This window comes from Miscanthus floridulus, chromosome 9 (genome assembly GCF_019320115.1).
Source record: "Miscanthus floridulus cultivar M001 chromosome 9, ASM1932011v1, whole genome shotgun sequence".
Lineage (NCBI taxonomy): Eukaryota > Viridiplantae > Streptophyta > Magnoliopsida > Poales > Poaceae > Miscanthus > Miscanthus floridulus.
The window spans coordinates 23,184,869-23,204,202 of record NC_089588.1 but is presented as its reverse complement, the minus strand read 5'-3'; the positions used below and the strand labels follow the sequence as shown (position 1 = coordinate 23,204,202).

Genomic DNA, 19,334 nt, shown 5'->3' with positions numbered 1-19,334 from the left:
TAGCTAGAGCTCTCCTAAACAATTCTAGGAGCAAGGTTACACAAACTTATGCCACTAGTACTTTAAGCGACAAGGGAGCTCCTACACATGCTAGTAAGCAAAAGCACAAAGCTAACTAAGCTCACTAGCAATGCTCAATAACAAGGCAACCAATGCCTAATTAGAGAGCGCAAATACTTAGCTACACAAACTAAGCAATGTGACTAACAAGGTTACTAAAACCAAATTAGCCACGCAAGGGAGCTACTTCTATGCTACACAAGCAAGAAGGTAATTAGCAAGCTACGCAAGCTATCTAATTACAAGAGCAACTACACAAGCTTAATATGTATAAAAGTAATTGCAAGCTTGTGTAATGGGGATGCAAACCAACGGGAAGAACAAGATTGACACGATGATTTTTCTCCCGAGGTTCACGTGTTTGCCAACACGCTAGTCCCCGTTGTGTCGACCGCTCACTTGGTGGTTCGGCGGCTAATTAGCATCACCCGCTAAGCCCGCACGTCGGGCGCCGCAAGAACCTACCCCTTGAGTGAGGGTAGCTCAATGACACGCTTTACTAGAGTTGCTCTTCGCGGCTCCCGCGGGGTGAGCACAATGCCCCTCACAAGCACTTCTCCGGAGCGCCGCACAAGCTTCTTGCGAGCTTCGACGGAGACCACCACCAAGCCGTCTAGGAGGTGGCAACCTCCAAGAGTAACAAGCACCACCGGCTTGCAACTCGATCACCTAGTGCCACTCGATGCAACCTCACGATGCAATCGCACTAGAATCGCTCACTCACACAATCGAATGATCACTATCAAGTATATGTGTGATGGAGGGCTCCCAAGCACTCTCAAGCATGGACACAAAGTCCCCCAAGGTGCTCAGCACCAGCCATGGCCGAGGGCCACTTCTATTTATAGCCCCAAGGGCTAAACTAGCCGTTACCCCTTCACTGGGCAACGGTCGGGCCGACCGGACGCTCCGGTCGTGTTGACCGGACGCTGGACCTCAGCGTCCGGTCGCCCGCAGACGACCACGTGTCCCAGTTCCAACGGTCATTTGACTTGACCGGACGCAGCAGCACTTAACTGACCGGACGCTAGACCCTCAGCGTCCGGTCGTTTCCAGTAAGCTCCCGAGCATGACCGGACGCGTCCGATCGAACGCGATCGGACGCATCCAGCGTCCGGTCACTCTCCAGCTACTGCTACACTCCACGTCAGCGCGACCGGACGCAGCCTGCCAGCGTCCGGTGCATTCAGATCCAGCGTCCGGTCAGTTGACCGACGCCAGCATCTTCTCCATTCTCTTCACCCTTGCTCAAGTGTGCTAACCACAAGAATTTGCATCCGGCGCAATAGAAAATAGGCATTCCATCACCAAGTGTAAATGTGCCAACACCACCAAGTGTACACCACCATGTGTAAGTGTGTTAGCATTTTCACAATCATTTCCCAAAGGATGTTAGCCACTCAACTTGCCACGCCACTCGATCCTAGCGACAATGCAAAGTTAGATCACTCGAGTGGCACTAGATGACCGATATGCAAACAAGTTTGCCCCTCTTGATAGTACGGCCATCTATCCTAAACCCGGTCATAAACTTCTCTACACACCTATGACCGGTGAAATGAAATGCCCTAGGTTATACCTTTGCCTTGCGCATTCCATTCCATCTCCTCCAATGTCGATGCAACACATGCACCAACACGATCAACAATGATATGATCCACTTCATATCATCACATGATCATATTGGTTCATCGATCTTGACTCTACTTGCTCTTCACCGTTGCCATCGTCCATCGGCGCCAAGTCTTGCTCAAGCTTCACCGCCACGCGGTCCATCACTCCAAAGCCTTCGACTTGCCTTTCACGCTTGCAACCGGTCCATCAAGCCAAGTCTTGTCTTGATCTTCTCCACCTTGATCACATGACTCAATGTCATGTCTCATGTGCATTTAAGCTCCTTCATCATCACATGTGTGAGCTTTGCAACATCTCCAAGCCATTTTCACCTTCATGGCATATGTTGCTCACACACATGTACCTGTGGACTAATCACCTGTGTATCTCACATAAACACAATTAGTCCACCTAAGTTGTCACTCAATTACCAAAACCAAACAAGGACCTTTCACCACCGCCTACAGCCACGAAGCAAAATCTTTACAGTTCCATTGGCAATAGTCACAATTTACATAGGTTGCTAGCACTTGCAAATTTACAGCACTAGGAACACAGTTTGTAACATTCCTGGGAACACAATTTATCCCCAATGTACTGACCACCAGCGTGCCTAGCCATGGAGTGGCGCCGCCTGCAGCCATGATGCCGATTGACGCGGTGGCGGGGAGGAACTTCCGGCGTGGTGAGGACCATCGCTGATGCGACCGGCTATGGGACGGCGACGATGCTCGGTGGCGTGGAGGGGAGCGCAGTCGAGATGGAGAAGCAGCTGACGCACCATGCCACCAGATCGTGTAGGGAGTGGAGGGGAGCGCCGGCGAGGTGGAGAACTTGGTGATGGACGGGCGAGGACGGGTGTGCGGATCCAGCGACCGGCGGCGTAGGCGATGACCTCGCGCAGGGGAACGGGAGTCCGCAACGGCGGCAGAGGCGACGACCATACGAGTCACGCAGGGGAACGGGAGGAGTCCGTGGCTGGGCTCAGATGGGCCGGCTGCAGGCCTATTAAATTGGTTACGGGAGAGTCTCATAGTTGGATCTAAAATGGATGGCTACGATGATTGACTGCAGAGTACAGTTCAGGAGGTCAAAGTTAGATGATCTGACTCCTCTTTTGTTGCTGCCATCGGACACTCCCTCCCCGTCCAGCTCCATCACATGCGCCCTCCCTATCGTGGTCCACCGCACACACCCTGGCCGCTAACGCACCCTCCCCGTCTAGCCACGCCACGGCGCTGCCCTCGTCCTCCACGGTAGCTCTTCGCGCTCCTCGTCTAGATCTAGCAATCTTACTCCTTGAAGGTGTCATATTCTAATTTCCAATCCTTCTGAACAATCCTACCAAAGCTGGTAATACTCATCTTGTCATTGGCTGTGAAATAGTCCACGTACTTGTCTGGCAGCCATCTAGAAGTGCATCTCAAAATTCAACACCCACTCCTTCTTATAGTTGTGACTCCCACGGTATGACTTCACGAGAAATGATCTAACCATGTTGTTCAATGATGCATATAGATTCCAAGGGCATCCTTCAGCACAATGAGCCCTCAATCTTCTCTTGTCATTCCTAGGTCTGGTTTAGATTAAGGTTAGGAATCAGTATTTGGCATTGTAGCACTTTCATTTATATTTGACAATTATTGTCCAATCATGGCCTAACTAGGCTCAAAAGATTCGTCTCGTAATTTGCAATCAAACTGTGTAATTAGTTATTTTGTTTATCTACATTTAATACTCCATGCATGTGTCAAAGATTTGATGTGATGGAGAGAGAATGAAAAAACTTACAATCTAAACAAGGCCCTGGGTAGTTTGATTTCTACTCTATTTCTCAGACTATGCTCTGTTATTGCCTCTCTAAGCTTCTCAACTGATGGGAAAACAAGCCCAACAAAGAATGTTGGGTTGCTCATGTCCTCTGGATTTCATGAATTGAACCTCAGCCTCTGTTCTTCTTCCCCATCTGATCGCGGCAGTTCCAGTCCCTCATCCTCGGTGTCAGTTTCTTCATGAACTTGAGGCGGTTTACTGATCACAGTAGCCTTCACCTAGCTACCTTTTGCCTTTTTGTTGCCTTTGACTTGTTTGGCCTCCAAATGAATAGCATCCTCCATGAGATCATCATCTCAACCACAAATTTCATTGTCACTATCTATGAACTCATGAACTTCAGATCCATTGTCAGCTTCATGATCAGGTTCCTGGCTTGGTACAGCTTGATCAACTCTTACTTTCTTTAGATTAGTATACAACATACGTAACTTGTCTCATGTCTTCTTTTCAGCAAACAACTTTATGGTGGCTCAATACCTTAGGAAATTCATTCATTGGATTGGCAACAATGTCATCCCAATCAACACTTACCAAATTGTCATCATGATCAACATACACAACCCGATTCTCCACCTTTCAACCACACTGATCATCAGATTTGTATCATCATCATCTGATGCAATCACCATCAATCCATTAGCAAGATTTTCCCCTGGCACGACCAAAAGATTGATGTTTCTGTTGTTCTCATATCCTAGTTGTTGAAGGAAATCCTCAAACCACAAAGCAGACTACTTCTCAGACTCGATCCAGTCGAACCAGTCGATTTTCTCATCCACATACGACCTGAGATGACCAAATCCAACAAAGAAAACCCTCATGGTGTAACTCAATCGGAAATTCATCAACACCAGAACCTACATTAGCAGTGCACCTTGATCAGTTTATCACTCAAATTCAAAACCCTATCAATTACCCCCAAAACCACAATCAATAGACCAAGAACAATCCTTCTTATCTACCCTTACCACTACAACTCCGAAATCAATATCCATAACCCAGAAATTGACAAAGCGGAGGGGATGTTTAACTCACTATATGGCTGCGGCGCCTCCACTTTCCCTCGTAGCAACGACACCATCCCCACCCAGAGGTTGTGACTTGCTCCGATGTGTGGCTTTGTCATGGCCTCATTTTCTCCTCGATTTGGCAACCTCCTTCTACCACCGATCGCTGCCAGAGCCAATCTTGTCGCCATCGTCGAGATGAAACAGAATAGCATGGGATGAAACGTGGAGGAGCTGGTTTCCACTTTCCAAATACTCATCCAATTTGGCAACAACATAAGAGCTCAAATATTGAACCGTCATTATGGACCACGCGTCCAGATCTGATAGGATTAAAGTGAAACCCAAACAATATTCAGATAGCTAAACGTGTGATTTGATAGTTTAGGGACCGGAATAAATTTGGTTTAAGGACCGGACCAGATAGCTAAATGTGCAATTTGATAGTCTAGGGGTCAAATCGTTAGCATACTTTACTCTATTATTTATATATATACTCATACTTTGAACCCCAATTTGTATATAAACCATAACGCAATCTAACAACCAGACCACCTAATCGACAAATCGTCTATAAATGTCACAACGTAGATCCGAGTTTGAACTATCCAAGTCCACAATCACAATAAGAATAACTCAATATATGGTATTTTGTCTTTGTTACCTGCAGGCCTGCAGCCCGCACGCGCCCTCTCCTCTCCTCTCTCTCTCTCTCTCTCTCTCTCTCTCTCTCTCTCTCTCTCTCTCTCTCTCTCTCTCTCTCTCTCTCGGCGATCTCCTCCCCGGCGGCCACGCCCACACCCCACCGCGCCATGGTCGTCGCGGCTTCGGGCGGATCCAGAGTCGGCGGACATGGAGGCTTCGGGCGGATCCGGTGGCGGCCATGGCGGATCTAGCGAGCGACCGCACCCGCGCCCAACTGTGGAGTCGGCAGACATGGAGACTACGGGCGGATCCGGTGGCGGCCATGGCAGATCCAGCTAGGTATGTCGCCCTCCTCCTAGATCTACGAGTTAGTGTTCTGGTGAGCTCTCTCTCTCATCTTCCACAAACTCCAACGAGCTTAAAAAGGGAAGGTTTGGGGGGAGGAAGGCGGGCCAGGCGGTGGGGATGGCTGGAGGGCGGTTAGGGGCCATGGTGGCAGCCGGGCTAGGTCGGGGCAGGGGCGTTGCGACGGTGGAGCAGGAGGAGAAGGTCATGGCGGCGGCAAGAACGGGGAGGCTGGGAAGGTTTGGGGGGAGGAAGGCCGGTCAGACGGTGGGGATGCCTGGAGAACGGTTAGGGGCCATGACGACGATGGAGCCGGCCGAGCTAGGTCAGGGCAGGGGCATTGCGACGGTGGAGCTCAGGGAGAAGGTCATGGCGGTGGCGAGAAAGGGGAGGACTCCATGGGCGATGAGTAGAGCGTGGCCACCGGCTAGGAGGAAGAAGGGGAGGGAAAGGGAGGACGCACACAAGGTTGAAGACGGTCTTGCGTCGCCTGGCCGTAATTTAGCTTCGTCCATTTTATTTTATATTATCCAGCTGAAAATTTAGCTGCGTCCATTTTATATTAACCAGCTGAAAATATTCTGACCTCAACGCATACATAAGACCGAAGACTGCTGTGTACTCGAAAAACTTCAAGCCTCATTAGGTTCTGGCTGCATGAGGTTCTTACGGTTAAGGATACAGATCCACGAAATGTCATTTGATCGGAAGATACTGGTAGGAAATAGTATGAATAATTGTTCACATTCCCAGCACGCAGCTTAGAACAGCGAACAAATGGAAGCGCTAGACAATAGCCCGCAGTTTCGTAATCTATATGCAAAGATTAGGCATTCAACTAGCAAAAGGGCGCACAGAACAGACACTGCAGGTCTGCAGTAGAGCACAAATCCATAAGGCCAGAATCCATAGAAGGCCAGAACATGTTCCCAAAACATCCGCTACAAAACTTAGTACGGCAAGGTAACAAGAGTATCACAGGTTGGTTTTGACAAATGAGACTTGTCGCTGCACCACAGCACCAGCACCAGAACAAACTTAGGCCTTGAGCTTGCCATAGAACCTCTGCTTCTCGTCGGTAGTCTGGAAGCGACCGTGCCCAAACTTGGATGAGGTGTCGATGAACTTGAGCTTGATATCCTCCAGGGCCAGCCGAGAAGTCTGCTTCAAAAGGGACTGGCGGAGGGTCACCACCCTCTTCTTCGGACCCACGCAGCAGCCCTTGATCATCAGGTAGTCGCCCTTCACTATACCATAGTGGGGGAAGCCACCCATGGGAGTGATGTCCTTCTCAGTCCTGCAGATACCAGCCATTCATTAGCAACAAGAGCAACGAAGGTAAAGCAGATTGTGCAAGTTACTACAGATTCATGTGGCTCTCATTTAATGAAACAGTGCTTCAGAGAAGCTCCGAAATAGTACCTGTCAAACTCTGTGGAGGCATCATGGGACTCTTGTCCAACCTTGCCAATCTTGTAAACCTTCTTGTTCATCTCAGTACGGTGGTGGTACCCATTCTGACCAGCACGGGCAACAGTGTAGGATACCCTAGCCGGATGCCATGCACCGATACAAGCAACCTTGCGCAGACCCCTGTGGGTCTTGCGAGGAAGGCGGGTGACACCCCAACGAGTGACCACACCCTCATAACCCTTACCCTTGGTCACACCAATAATGTCAATCATCTCATCCTTCTGGAAGACAGCATCAACCGGGACCTCCTTCTCAAAGAACTTGTAGCCATAGTCCACCTTGTCAGCAATGGTACCACCATTGACCTGAATCTCCATGAGGTGAGCCTTCTTCTGCTTCAAACCCTTCATCTTCTTAATCTGAAAGATAGAAATACAGAAGAGGTCAGATTTTGCTAATAGGCCTACTTCACTGCAGGCACTGAAGTACAATGAAAGTTTTAATTTAATAACAAGACAAGGATCGTAACACATAAAAAACTCAACATGATCATTGACAGATAATACAATGGAAGTTGAAATTTAATAACAAGGATTGTAACATATATATTTAAATAAAACACAACATGATCATTGACATATAAATAAACATCCATTTGACTACACAAGGATTGCATAAACAGGACTAATGAAGCCAAATAAGAGACCAATAGTAATTGCATTATCAATCATTAAGAAACTTTGTTCCTACAAATATGAATGAGCAACAGAGAACAATTAGGCTTCTTACCTGGGTATGGACAATGACACGGACAACAGAAGAATATTTCTTCATCTTCTCAAGCTGCAGCTGAATTTCTTTCTTGCCAGCATCACTGTCATACTTGAGAGCATACTTGGTGAAAGCCTTCTTCTTGCTCTTGCACCAATTCTTGTAGAACCTTCTCCTCACTTCTTCGCTAAGATGCTGAGCCCAAACAGTGTTGAGTGTGCGGAGGCCACGAGGAGTCTTCACATATGCCACAAGCCCAACAATGACAAGAGGAGGGGTTTCAATGATGGTAACAGCCTCACAGGTTTCCTTTTTGTGGAGTTCTGAAGGAGATCAAATAGGCAGGGCAGTTATGATCATGGAGTAATACATGTACTCAAGATTCATCAGTGTATTCAAAAAAGAAAAAACTATGTCTTGAGTAAGTTCATGGACCTGTGAAGAAATACTTGTGTGGCTTATCATCTAAAGTTAAGTGTTTCCAAATACATAAAAAAGTAAAACTGTTGGCTGGAAATCGTCCATATGTTACAATTCATTTTTCAGATATAAAAAACTGGACAATGTGATCAAATCAATTGATTACTAAAAAAGAGAAGGGGGGTGGACATACTGGATCCAGGCTTCTCGACCTCACGCACAATGTGAGTCATGCCAGCCTTGTAGCCAAGGAAGGCAGTGAGGTGGCAAGCCTTCTTGGGGTCATCCCTGGGGAATGACTTCACTGCAAAAACAGGGAAACTAGTATCAGATTGTCTGGACACGAAGTAAACCTGCCAAAGGAATGTGCATATCATAATAAACAGGTAAAAGCACTTAGTGCAGCATGACATATCATACTAAACAGGTAAAAGCACTTAGTGCAGCATGAATGACCAAAACAAACCATAGTTTAGTATTCACAGCAACATAATGTACATCACGTTTTCAGATTATACATGATGACAGTGTCGGATTGCACATACATATGCAAATCTTTCACTGAAGCAAGACAAACCTATGAAAATCATTACATGACGAATAACAATACCACAAACGCAGTACAAGTGGAGCATCACTGAATGAGTTGTATAACTAGAAGTAACATAAATAACACTTCAGTTCTACAAGCTGAAGCGTAGAACATATCAGATCACCATGTATGGAGACAAGGCATGTCAAAGCAGTGGTGGCAAACTAGAGAGACCTAAAGATACACGAACTACACAATCGGCAGGCTCACGCAAACGAATCTAACAACCGTGGGGAAACACGAACGACGGAAGAGCGGCGGATCCACAGGGGGGACTGGGGGGGCTCCAGCCCCCCCTAATTTCTTGATTTCAAGCCTAATCACTGTAGCAAAAGCTTGGTTTCACCATTAAATCTCCATGCAAATCAACATCTCCATTGTTTTAGCCCCCCTTATCCCGCATCGTGCATCCGCCACACGGAACCATCTGACGGAGAGAGTGAGAGATGCGTGCGTACCCTTGCCGCGGTGGCGGGAGGACCGCTTCCTGGGGAGGAAGCCGAGGGAGCCGTGCCTCGGGTGCTCGAACTTGCGGTGAGACATCCTCGCCTCCTCCTCCTTACCTGCAGGCCATCACAACAAACCCATCAGATCCGCCGCGAGCACAACGTGGGCGGCTCGCCCCCGCGGCGACGAAATGGCCGCCGCCGGCGAGCGAACGAGGCGAATCGAGGCGGGAGGAGTTTACGCCGGCGGCGCATTCGTTACGCTCACCTGTGTGTGTGCGCGTGCGTAAACCCTAGGAGAGGTTTATATAGGAGGGTCCAGGGTGCGAGGGTTTCGTTCACGCAGGACTGAAATGCCCCTGTTGAAGTATGGGCTGTTGGTCTGGCCTTCTGGGCTGTGGTATTGTGGGTTCGGCCCAGTACTCTGTTTTCGTTTACATGCCAATTTCCTCTACTTAATGTCCCTGTATATGTTTCGTTTTTATTACTACTTTCTCTGATATTGTTCTACTTTATTATGAAGTAAAAAACATAGAGTAAAAAACATAGCGTGTTATTGAGCGACATATATATATTACAAAGAATTAAAAAAAAATCTTTTTTGTGCAACCTTTTGGTTGATTCAGTTGGCATGATAGAACAAATACCAATTTGTTTCCAAAAAAATAGAACAAATACCGATTTAAAAAGGACATACGCAGTGCAGATAGCTCCCGCTCTGTACGGGGTCTAGGAAAGGGTGTCAATGGCAAGCCTTACCCTCGCCTGTGCAATACGAGGAGACCGCGACTCGAACCCAGGACCTTCCGGTCACAGACGGTAAGACTCTACCGCTTGCATTAGGCCCACCCTTCAACAAATACCGATTTGTTTCAAAAAAATAAAGAACAAATATCAGCCGGCATTTCATGACAGAAAATAGCATCGCTGATATGCTTAGGCTATTGGCTTGAATCAGGTTTAGTAGCATAGGTGACATTCTTACCCTGGTTGTCAACATTCTGAACAGAACCATGTATTTCTGTAATGGAATTGGGCAGCGAGCCTCATCTTTTTCAGAAGAAAAGGATATAGAAAATATTTATATATAGGATGCAGAATATTCAGCTTCACATGCCATTTCTTTAGCATTCAAGCGCCAAGCATGGAAAAAAAAAAGCTTTTACATGGACAAACCTATCAAATGTAATCTTACAAACGTGTGCTTATGTACTGTCTGCACACTGCACTTGTATGATTTGTATGAACGAATGGCTAAGATTCTGCTCTTCCAGCACCGGTCTGAACTCAACAAGGTACAAAATTACAAGTCACCCACATATCTCAAGTCAAAAACACCAAAACGAAAAGAATGATGAAAAGAATCATGAGGAACGCGATCATCTGCGAACACAAGGTTGACAAGTACTCTTGTGTGTTCGTATTGTGATGAGTGATTGTTAATGTGATCCACGAAGTGGGTTGAGTGGTGACTAACCCTACCATGGCGAAAGCTATGTGTGCGACATGTCTTTTGGCTTGTGTTGTGTAGGTGTGGAGCTCGGATGCGGTGGTCGACGGCGAGGTGAAGGTCAAGGAGGACGTGCCGTGCCGATAGACTGGGAGCGGTGAAGGACGGACGTGAGGCTTGGACCGAGGGACCCAGAGGCCGGGTGACTAGCCGCAGTGGCTGACACTTGGGACATCGACAAGTGCAAGAAGACATGGAGTGACGGTGTTGACCGGATCAAGACGGCGGACGCGCGAGTCGAGTGAGGCTCAGGAGGACTTGGCGGGCCGGCCGGTCGAGGACGGCGGTGACACGCGTCGGATGGCGGGGGACGCGTATGGAGTACGCTACCCGCGGACGGTTTGATGGTTTGGGTCTCAAAACCATCGGATGGACGGTTTACGGGTTTGGGCCTCAAAACCCGGGCGGAGGTTCCGAGGAGGGACGGACGGCACGTGACGGCATCGGAGAGTTCGCATCGAAGCGAAGCTACCGGTGAGAAGGCACGGTGGTCGTCGTATCAAGATTACACCGGGTTGGACAACAACGCCCTTGGGCTTAGCGGTTCAACTCATTTGTATCCAGGGGCAAAACTGGGAATATGTAATAGCCCTGTTAAATAGGATCAGGGAGCCCCCATCTCCCTCACCTCCTCCAGTTTCCATTTTCTCCTTTAGGGTTTCTTCCTCTAGTTTGCTCCCATGTATGAGAGAGGTCCACAACTCAAATTGTGACTTGGTTTTGAAGGAATCGGTGGCCGTAACCACCGTATGCCCTCCGGGATTCATGATTTAGTTGTGTTCTTGATGTGATTTTGGTGTTCTTCACGAGCTCCTTTTGTCCCTTCTTGTTTCCCCTCTCGTTTCTTCGTTTTGGGATGGTTTTGGTTCATTCTTGTTGCCTTGGATCGATCAATGACATGAGTAGAAGCTTTCCACCGAAGGAAATCCACTAATTCCTCATGAGATCGCAGATCCGGGCAATTTTAGTTCTTGACCTATTTTTTGGGGATTCTTCAATTCCTTCGATTCACGGAGCTAGAGTTTGTCTCGGGCCATGATCCTTTAGAGGTTGCCTTTCTACTCGCTTGTGAACCCTTGTGCAAAGTTTCAAGTCATTTGGAGTTGATTTGATCAAGTTATGGCTTGATTTGATTTTTTCCGAGAAACTGCTCGCTCATACCGGACGTGTCCGATATGATCTAGGACGTGTCCGATATTTCTCACTTTGGAGTTTTGAGCTGAAATTTGGTGGAGATCTTCCCTTGGTGTCTAAAGAGCTATGGTTAAAATTTCATGATTTTTGGACATCGTTTGACGGGGTTTTGGATTTTTCTCTTTTGGTCAGCTTGCTGCTAAAAATACCTGACGTGTCCGAGATCATACCGGACGTGTCCGAAAATATCGGACGTGTCCGATATTTGCAGGGGCAGTGCTGTTCTTTGCTCGTTTGGGCTCCGATCTGTGTTCCGTTTGCTTTGAGGTGACCCGCTGTGTTCTGAGGGAGCATCCACCCTTCTCTAGGGTCGTGGTCATCAAGTCTATCATGTATGCTTTTTGGGGATTGATATTGGGACAGTGGTCGAAGATTTCGAAAGAAATTTGAGGCTCCCATTCACCCCCCCCCCTCTGGTCGCCGTTTCCGGTCCTTCAATTGGTATCGGAGCCAGTTAAGGATCATTCCACCTTAATCGGTCCGTGATCCACGAAGGCGACATGGAGCGTGGTTCCGGCAAACCACCGCACTTTGATGAGTCCAACTATCCTTATTGGAAGATCCGTATGTCTGCGCATCTCCAGGGGATTGATTGGCTCGTCTAGGAAATTTGCGAGGATGCTACTTACGTTGTGCTCCCTGTTGCGGCCCGTACCACCCAGGATCACAAGGATCGGCACAACGCAAATAGCAAAGCTCGCAGTGTGCTTTTCTTGAGTCTTTTGCTTTCTGAGTTCGAGCGTGTCTCCGATTGTACTACAGCTCGAGAGATCTGGGTGAGACTTCAGAGCTATCACGAGGGGACCGCACAGGTCAAGACTAGACTCTACGAGACGTACAAGCGCGAGTACGAGAATTTCTCTCAGCTTGATGGCGAGTCCATCGATGCCATGTTTTCCTGCTTTCAGACTATCGTCAACAAAATGAAAGGGAACAAGGCCAACCTACCTTATAGTGATCATGAGAGGGTGCTCAAGCTTCTCTATGCCCTTGATCGAAAGGTATGGGATGTGAAGGTGTCGGCGATCATCGAGTCGGCCAACTACGACACCCTCACCGTCGACGAGCTTTTCCGCAAGCTCAAGTCCACAGAGATCGACTACCAAACCCAAGCCAAGCTCAAGAATCCTTCTGCACCAACCATGGCTTTGGTCTCAGGTAGTGGTTCAAGTTCATTGACTAACCCTTCACAAGCTTCCTTCTCTTTGTCGTGCTTGATGTCAGTCACAGAGGAGCAGCTGGAGTCTCTTGGGGATGATGAGTTGGCACTCGTCATCAGTCGGTTCTCTCGGTTTCACAACAACCGTTTGAACCGCCGACGCAGTGGTGGCACGAAGGAGGGATGCTATGGATGTGGAGATCTGGACCACTTTGTCGCGCACTGCCCCATGAAGAAGCCCTTCACCAACAAGTACGACTCCGGCAAGCGCAAGGATAAGCGCGACTACACCTCCGGCAAGCACAAGGCCAAGGGCGGCTTCGACAAGGAGGCGATCAAGAAGGCATACCGTAGGAAGGCTAAAGCTCAAGAACGCGCCTTCCTCGCCTCCCTCAGCGACCTCGACGATGACTCCGACGATGATCACTCTTCTTCTCCCTCGACCGACGATGAGTCCGAGAAGAAGCGCGAGGACAAGCTCAACGGTCTCTGCTTTGTCGCCGGTGCAAACCGTGGTGGGTTTTGCACTATGGCGGTTGACGGTGGAGCAAAGCTCAAAAAGGACGTCGACGTCGACGATGACGAAAACGAGGTACCTCCCACACTTGACTCACTTATGCTTGAGCTTGATACTATGAATGATACATTGATGAGTCAAGATAAGTTGCTTAAGCATGCTGCCCGCGAGAGAAAAGAGTTTAAGGACCAGCTAGAGGTTGCTTTGAAGGAGTTGGAGCTTGCCAAGAGTGGTGTAGTGGTGTCAGAGGAGGAGGAGTGCGATGAGTGCGCTATACACATGTCTAACCTCTCTGACTTGCAATCCAAGTATGCTGTTTTGCTTGATAAATGTGATGAGCTGAAGTCTCGTTCTGGGTTGCTCGGTGCGTGCAAGTCCTGCTCAGGCTTGCAATCTGAGTTGGCAGAGAAGGTTGCCAAACTTGCTGAGCTTGAGAAGGCCAACTCAGATAGCACCACCACTACATGTGTTCGATGTGAAGCTTTGGTGTTGGAGCTTGAGTCCTGCAGGTACGACAAGATGGGAACCGAGGAAGAAAACACACAACTTCGGTCCATCTTGAGCTGGGTGTCATGCAGTGAGCCCTAGTTGGGCATGATGGTGAGCCAGTTCAGGCGGAGAACTGACTCATCGGGAGTAGGCTTTGCCATAGGTGGGAAGGGTGAGCATGTCTATGGCAAGGTTGCTGAACATAGTGGTTTGAACCCAAGTGAGAAACCCACCAACACTCCCAAATTGATCAAGATCCCTCCACCAGAGCCTACCAAGCCTATGATCAAAGATGGTGTGTTTGAAGAACCACCAAAAGCTCCACCATCCAAGCAAGTTTGGGTTCCCAAACCGAACCACTTTCGGAACTCACTCGATACTCTACCCAACATCTCTAGTGCACCCCTTCCTAAAGCCAAAAAGCCTCAGAGAGTGAACCACATCCACAAGAGAGTGAGTCAACCACCATCCAAGAGAGAGGTGAGGTACCACTGTGACTATTGCCATAGAGATGGTCATTTGGCTGAGTTTTGCTTTAGGAGGAAGAGAGATGAGCGGCGCGAGTACGAGTTGAACAACCGGAACATGTACCGTCCTCCCCATGGCGTACATGTACCGCCTATTCAGAGGCATAGTGTTAGGCCTAGAGGTGCAATGCCTCAAGGTGCTAGGCCTCAGGTGGCAAGACCACGTGGTGGTCGTGCCCGGCGTGGCCCAAGTCATGATCTATATGACTCTGGACCTCGCGACGGTGGCTTTCAGTCCCACACTCCTAGCGGACCACGTTTTCCCCCACGTGGTGATCGTTTCTCTCCAATGGGACATGGCATGTATGGTGTTTTTCCTAACACTTTTCTAGGGCAAATGACTCAACACTGGTATTCTCCTCATTTCACTAACCCCAGTGTTGTGCCATTTGCTCACCCCCTGTCTTTCTATTGATGCAGAGCGGAGGCCTAGAGAACACGTGGCTTGTTGATTCCGGCTGTTCGCGCCACATGACCGGAAGTTCCAAATGGTTCTCCAGCCTCGACCACATGCAATACAAGGAGTACATCACATTTGGGGACAATAGCAAAGGTAAGGTGCTGTCTCGTGGGACCATTCGGGTCAATGAGTCTTTTATCTTGAAGGACGTTGCTTTGGTTTCAAGCCTACATTTCAATTTGCTCTCTGTTTCGCAACTCCTTCAAGATGGGTTTGAGGTGCGCTTTAAGACTGGACTTTCTCGTGTGCTCGATTCTCAGGGACATCTAGTTTGTCAGATCGTTCCTTTCGGTCGAGTTTTCAGAGCTGATTTCTCTCAGTCTTTCGGTTCTTCTCGCTGTTTGGTTGCCGGATCTTCTTCTGATTTGTGGAAGTGGCATAGGAGACTTGGTCACTTGAGCTTCGATCTCCTAGTGAGGTTGAGTTCTCTTGACATGATCCGAGGATTGCCCAAACTTAAGTTTGAGAAGGATTTGGTATGCCATCCCTGTCGCCACGGAAAGGTGGTGGCTACTTCCCATTCTCCAGTGACTCAGGTCATGACCACGAGACCCGGTGAGCTACTCCATATGGACACTATTGGTCTAGCTCGGGTTCGGTCAGAGGGAGGGAAGTGGTACGTTCTTGTGATCGTGGATGATTTTTCTCGCTATTCTTGGGTGTTTTTCATGGAGGGCAAGGACGAAGCGTTTTCTCATGCTCGTGACTTGATCTTGAGGTTGCAAACTGAGTTACCAAAGAATGCCATACGAGCTATCCGCAGTGACAATGGCACTGAGTTCAAAAGCTCTCAGTTTGACACCTTCTGTGCTTCCTTGGGTCTTGAACATCAGTTTTCTTCGCCATATGTCCCTCAGCAGAATGGTGTTGTTGAGCGCAAAAATTGGACTTTGGTTGAAATGGCCAGGACGATGCTCGATGAGCACAGGACTCCTAGGCGTTACTGGGCCAAAGCCATCAACACCGCCTGCCATGTTTCAAACCGCATTTTTCTTCGTGCTTTCTTAAAGAAGACATCCTACGAGTTGCGGTTTGGGCATCCACCCAAGGTGAGTCATTTTCGAGTCTTCGGTTGCAGGTGCTTCATTCTTAAGCAAGGTAATCTTGACAAGTTTGAATCTAGATCTTCGGACGGTATATTTCTCGGTTACGCTTCTCATTCACATGCGTACCGTGTGCTTAATCTTGAGACTAACCGTGTCGTGGAGACTTGTGAAGTCACCTTCGATGAAACCATGCCCTCTTCTATTTCTGTCTTTGAACGTGCAGGTGATGAAGAGATGGGTGACAGCATTTTCGTTGAGGATGACAATGACGTCGATTGGGATGATCCCAAGCCATCTCAACCGGCTGCCCTGATCGAGCCAGCTTCGACCACTTCGGCTCACGGCCCCGAGCCCTCCACCTCTACTTCATGGGGTCCGTGCGAGCCACTTCCTCAATCGACTGAGGAGGCCCCAGCTGTGGATGAGGGGGAGGCGACTTCGTCTTTGGGTGCACCTCGACATATCCAGCGACGCCATCCTCCTCAGACCATGATCGGCGACATCGACGAAAGGGTAATGCGTTCCAAGTCTTATCATATTTCCCATTTTGCTCATTCTGCTTTCATAGCTTCTTTTGAGCCTCGAGATATTGGACACGCACTATCTAATGCCGATTGGGTTAATGCTATGCATGAGGAGTTAGAGAACTTTGAGCGGAACCAAGTGTGGGTTTTAGTTCCTCCTCCACCAGAGTGCCACCCCATAGGTACAAAGTGGGTTTACAAGAACAAGCAGAGTGAGGATGGGGTGGTGGTGAGAAACAAGGCGAGATTAGTGGCTCAGGGTTTTTGCCAAAAAGAGGGAATAGACTATGAAGAAACCTTTGCTCCTATTGCCCGTCTAGAAGCCATTAGGATTCTTTTAGCATTTGCAGCTTCGAAAGGGTTCAAGCTGTATCAGATGGATGTAAAGAGTGCCTTCTTGAATGGGTACATAGAGGAAGAGGTTTATGTGAGGCAACCCCCTGGCTTTGAAAATCCAAAGTACCCCAACCATGTTTTTAAACTCCACAAAGCCTTGTATGGTTTGAAACAAGCCCCGAGAGCCTGGTATGAGCGTTTAAAAGCTTTCTTGCTTGATAAGGGTTTTAGGATGGGTTCCGTAGATAAGACTTTGTTCCTCCTCAAGCAAGGCACAGACATCCTTTTGGTTTAGATATACGTGGATGATATAATCTTTGGTGGCTCTTCTCATGCTCTTGTTGCCAAGTTTTCAGATACTATGAGCAGGGAATTTGAGATGAGCATGATGGGTGAATTGACTTTCTTCCTCGGGCTGCAAATCAAGCAAACTCATGAGGGGACGTTCGTGCACCAAGGCAAGTACACCAAGGACGTGCTCAAGAAATTTGATATGGGTGAGGCCAAGCCTCTTTCGACGCCTATGTCAACCACGACGGCCCTAGATGAGGACAAGGAGGGAGAAGGCGTGGACCAGAAGGAATACCAAAGCATGATCGGGTCCCTGCTGTATCTAACGGTGACGAGACTGGACATCCAGTTCGCAGTCTGCTTGTGCGCGCGCTTTCAGTCTTCGCCGCGCACGTCTCATCGTCAAGCCATCAAGCGGATCCTCAGGTACCTTCGTTTCACACCCGAGTTTGGTCTTTGGTTTTCAGCCTCCTCCTCTCTTTCTCTTTGCGGGTATTCTGATGCGGATTATGCTGGTTGTCGTGTTGAGAGGAAGTCCACTTCGGGGACTTGTCAGTTTCTTGGATCTTCTCTTGTGTCTTGGTCTTCTCGCAAGCAGTCTAGCGTCGCCCAATCCACCACAGAAGCTGAGTATGTTGCTGCTGCTGCTTGTTGTTCCCAGTTGCTTTGGATGATAGCTACTCTGAGAGACTTTGGGTTAGAGTTCAGGCGAGTGCCTTTATTTTGTGACAGCACCAGTGCTATAAGTGTAGCCAAAAACCCAGTCCTTCACTCAAAGACAAAGCACATAGAAGTTCGCTTTCACTTCTTGCGTGACCACTATGAGAAAGGTGATATCGATCTGCACCACATTGATACCCAAAACCAGCTCGCAGATATCTTCACCAAACCACTTGACCAAGCCCAGTTTGCTCGCTTGCGAGGGGAGCTTGGAGTTTGTTTCCCTTTTTAGAGGAGGGGAACTTTGGTTGTTGTATTCTAGTTTTGCTTTTCTTTGAAGTTTAGCCTTTGTTTTTATATCATACTTGCATATCATATCATCATGTATCATATTGCATCCTGAGCTTCATCCTTATAGTAGCTAGATTGACACTATGCTCCTGTTGGGGATGTTATGGATATACATGATGTGCTTGTGGCTTAGGCTCCTTTTGATCAATTGATGCATGTTATGAGCTAAGCTTGTTTTCCAAACTGTGAACTTGATTAAAACTTGTTGAAACATGAAATATGTTCACCACTACTTGTGGCACTAGCATGTGTAGAATGTGTTGAGATCTTTTTCTTGCTTCATGTATATGCTTAGTTGCTACGGCTCATACTTTGAGTTACACACTTGCTTGAGAAACTTGATTTTGTGCTAAAACTTGAAAATCAAACTCAGTGATTTGAAAAGATCAGGATGGGTCTGTACTATCCTATGTCAGAGTATCGAGACAGCTCCAAATTGCACTTATTGGTGAACTTGAGCTCTGTAATGGATACCGAGATCATTGTCTTAAGCTTCTGATTGCCTTTGGCATAGGCTTGACATGGTCGCTAAGTCAGGTTTTGATGGCACAGATAACCTCCCGCACACACTTGTCTGACAAACTTTGGTAATAAGCTACATAACTCCGATAAATTTCAATTGGTGTCTAAAATTTGATCAAACCACAAGTTTGTCTCATGACATGATGTGTGAACTTTGTTTGGGGTAGTTCACTTTGCATACATGTGTAGCACAAGGTCGATCTCCTGTCTACTTTTGCTATGTGCTCCTTTGGTGGTGAACCCTCTTTTAAAATTGCTCAAACTTGATCAAACTTGCTTAAATGCCATATTTCGTTTCATTTGGTCACCTTGAGCATTTGCTAGCACTTGTATGTGTTGCTATATATACATGACAGCATCCACTAGAGCATTCTTTCAATCTACTTGCTATAATCTTGAAGCTTCTGCATTCGCGCATTTCTACATTCCTAGCTTGTCTTAAGGGGGAGTTGCAATTCTTGGGCTCTAGCTTGATAAGTGCATATGTCAACAAGGGGGAGAAGTTTTCACACTCACAATGTCACAAGGGGACACAAGGGGAGAAATATTCAGAAAAGGGGGAGAAAACTTCCAATTTCACCTAAAGTTGAGAGATATGC

The 19,334-nt window shown here is 47.9% G+C and overlaps 1 protein-coding gene and 1 pseudogene across 1 annotated transcript; both read right to left on the bottom strand.

Annotated features, from left to right (window-relative positions):
- Positions 1-3,084: 3,084 nt before the first annotated feature.
- On the bottom strand, positions 3,085-4,708 carry LOC136479466 (uncharacterized; annotated as a pseudogene).
- A 1,673-nt stretch (positions 4,709-6,381) lies between these two features.
- Positions 6,382-9,432, bottom strand: LOC136483542 (large ribosomal subunit protein uL3-like). The gene is made up of 6 exons (XM_066480637.1): positions 9,392-9,432; positions 9,162-9,266; positions 8,305-8,415; positions 7,710-8,014; positions 6,930-7,339; positions 6,382-6,804 (listed from the first exon to the last, which is right to left on the bottom strand). Exons 1-6 carry the CDS (start codon positions 9,402-9,404, stop codon positions 6,546-6,548), a joined length of 1,203 nt encoding a protein of 400 aa, XP_066336734.1. The 5' UTR covers positions 9,405-9,432; the 3' UTR covers positions 6,382-6,545.
- Between the last annotated feature and the right edge of the window lie 9,902 nt (positions 9,433-19,334).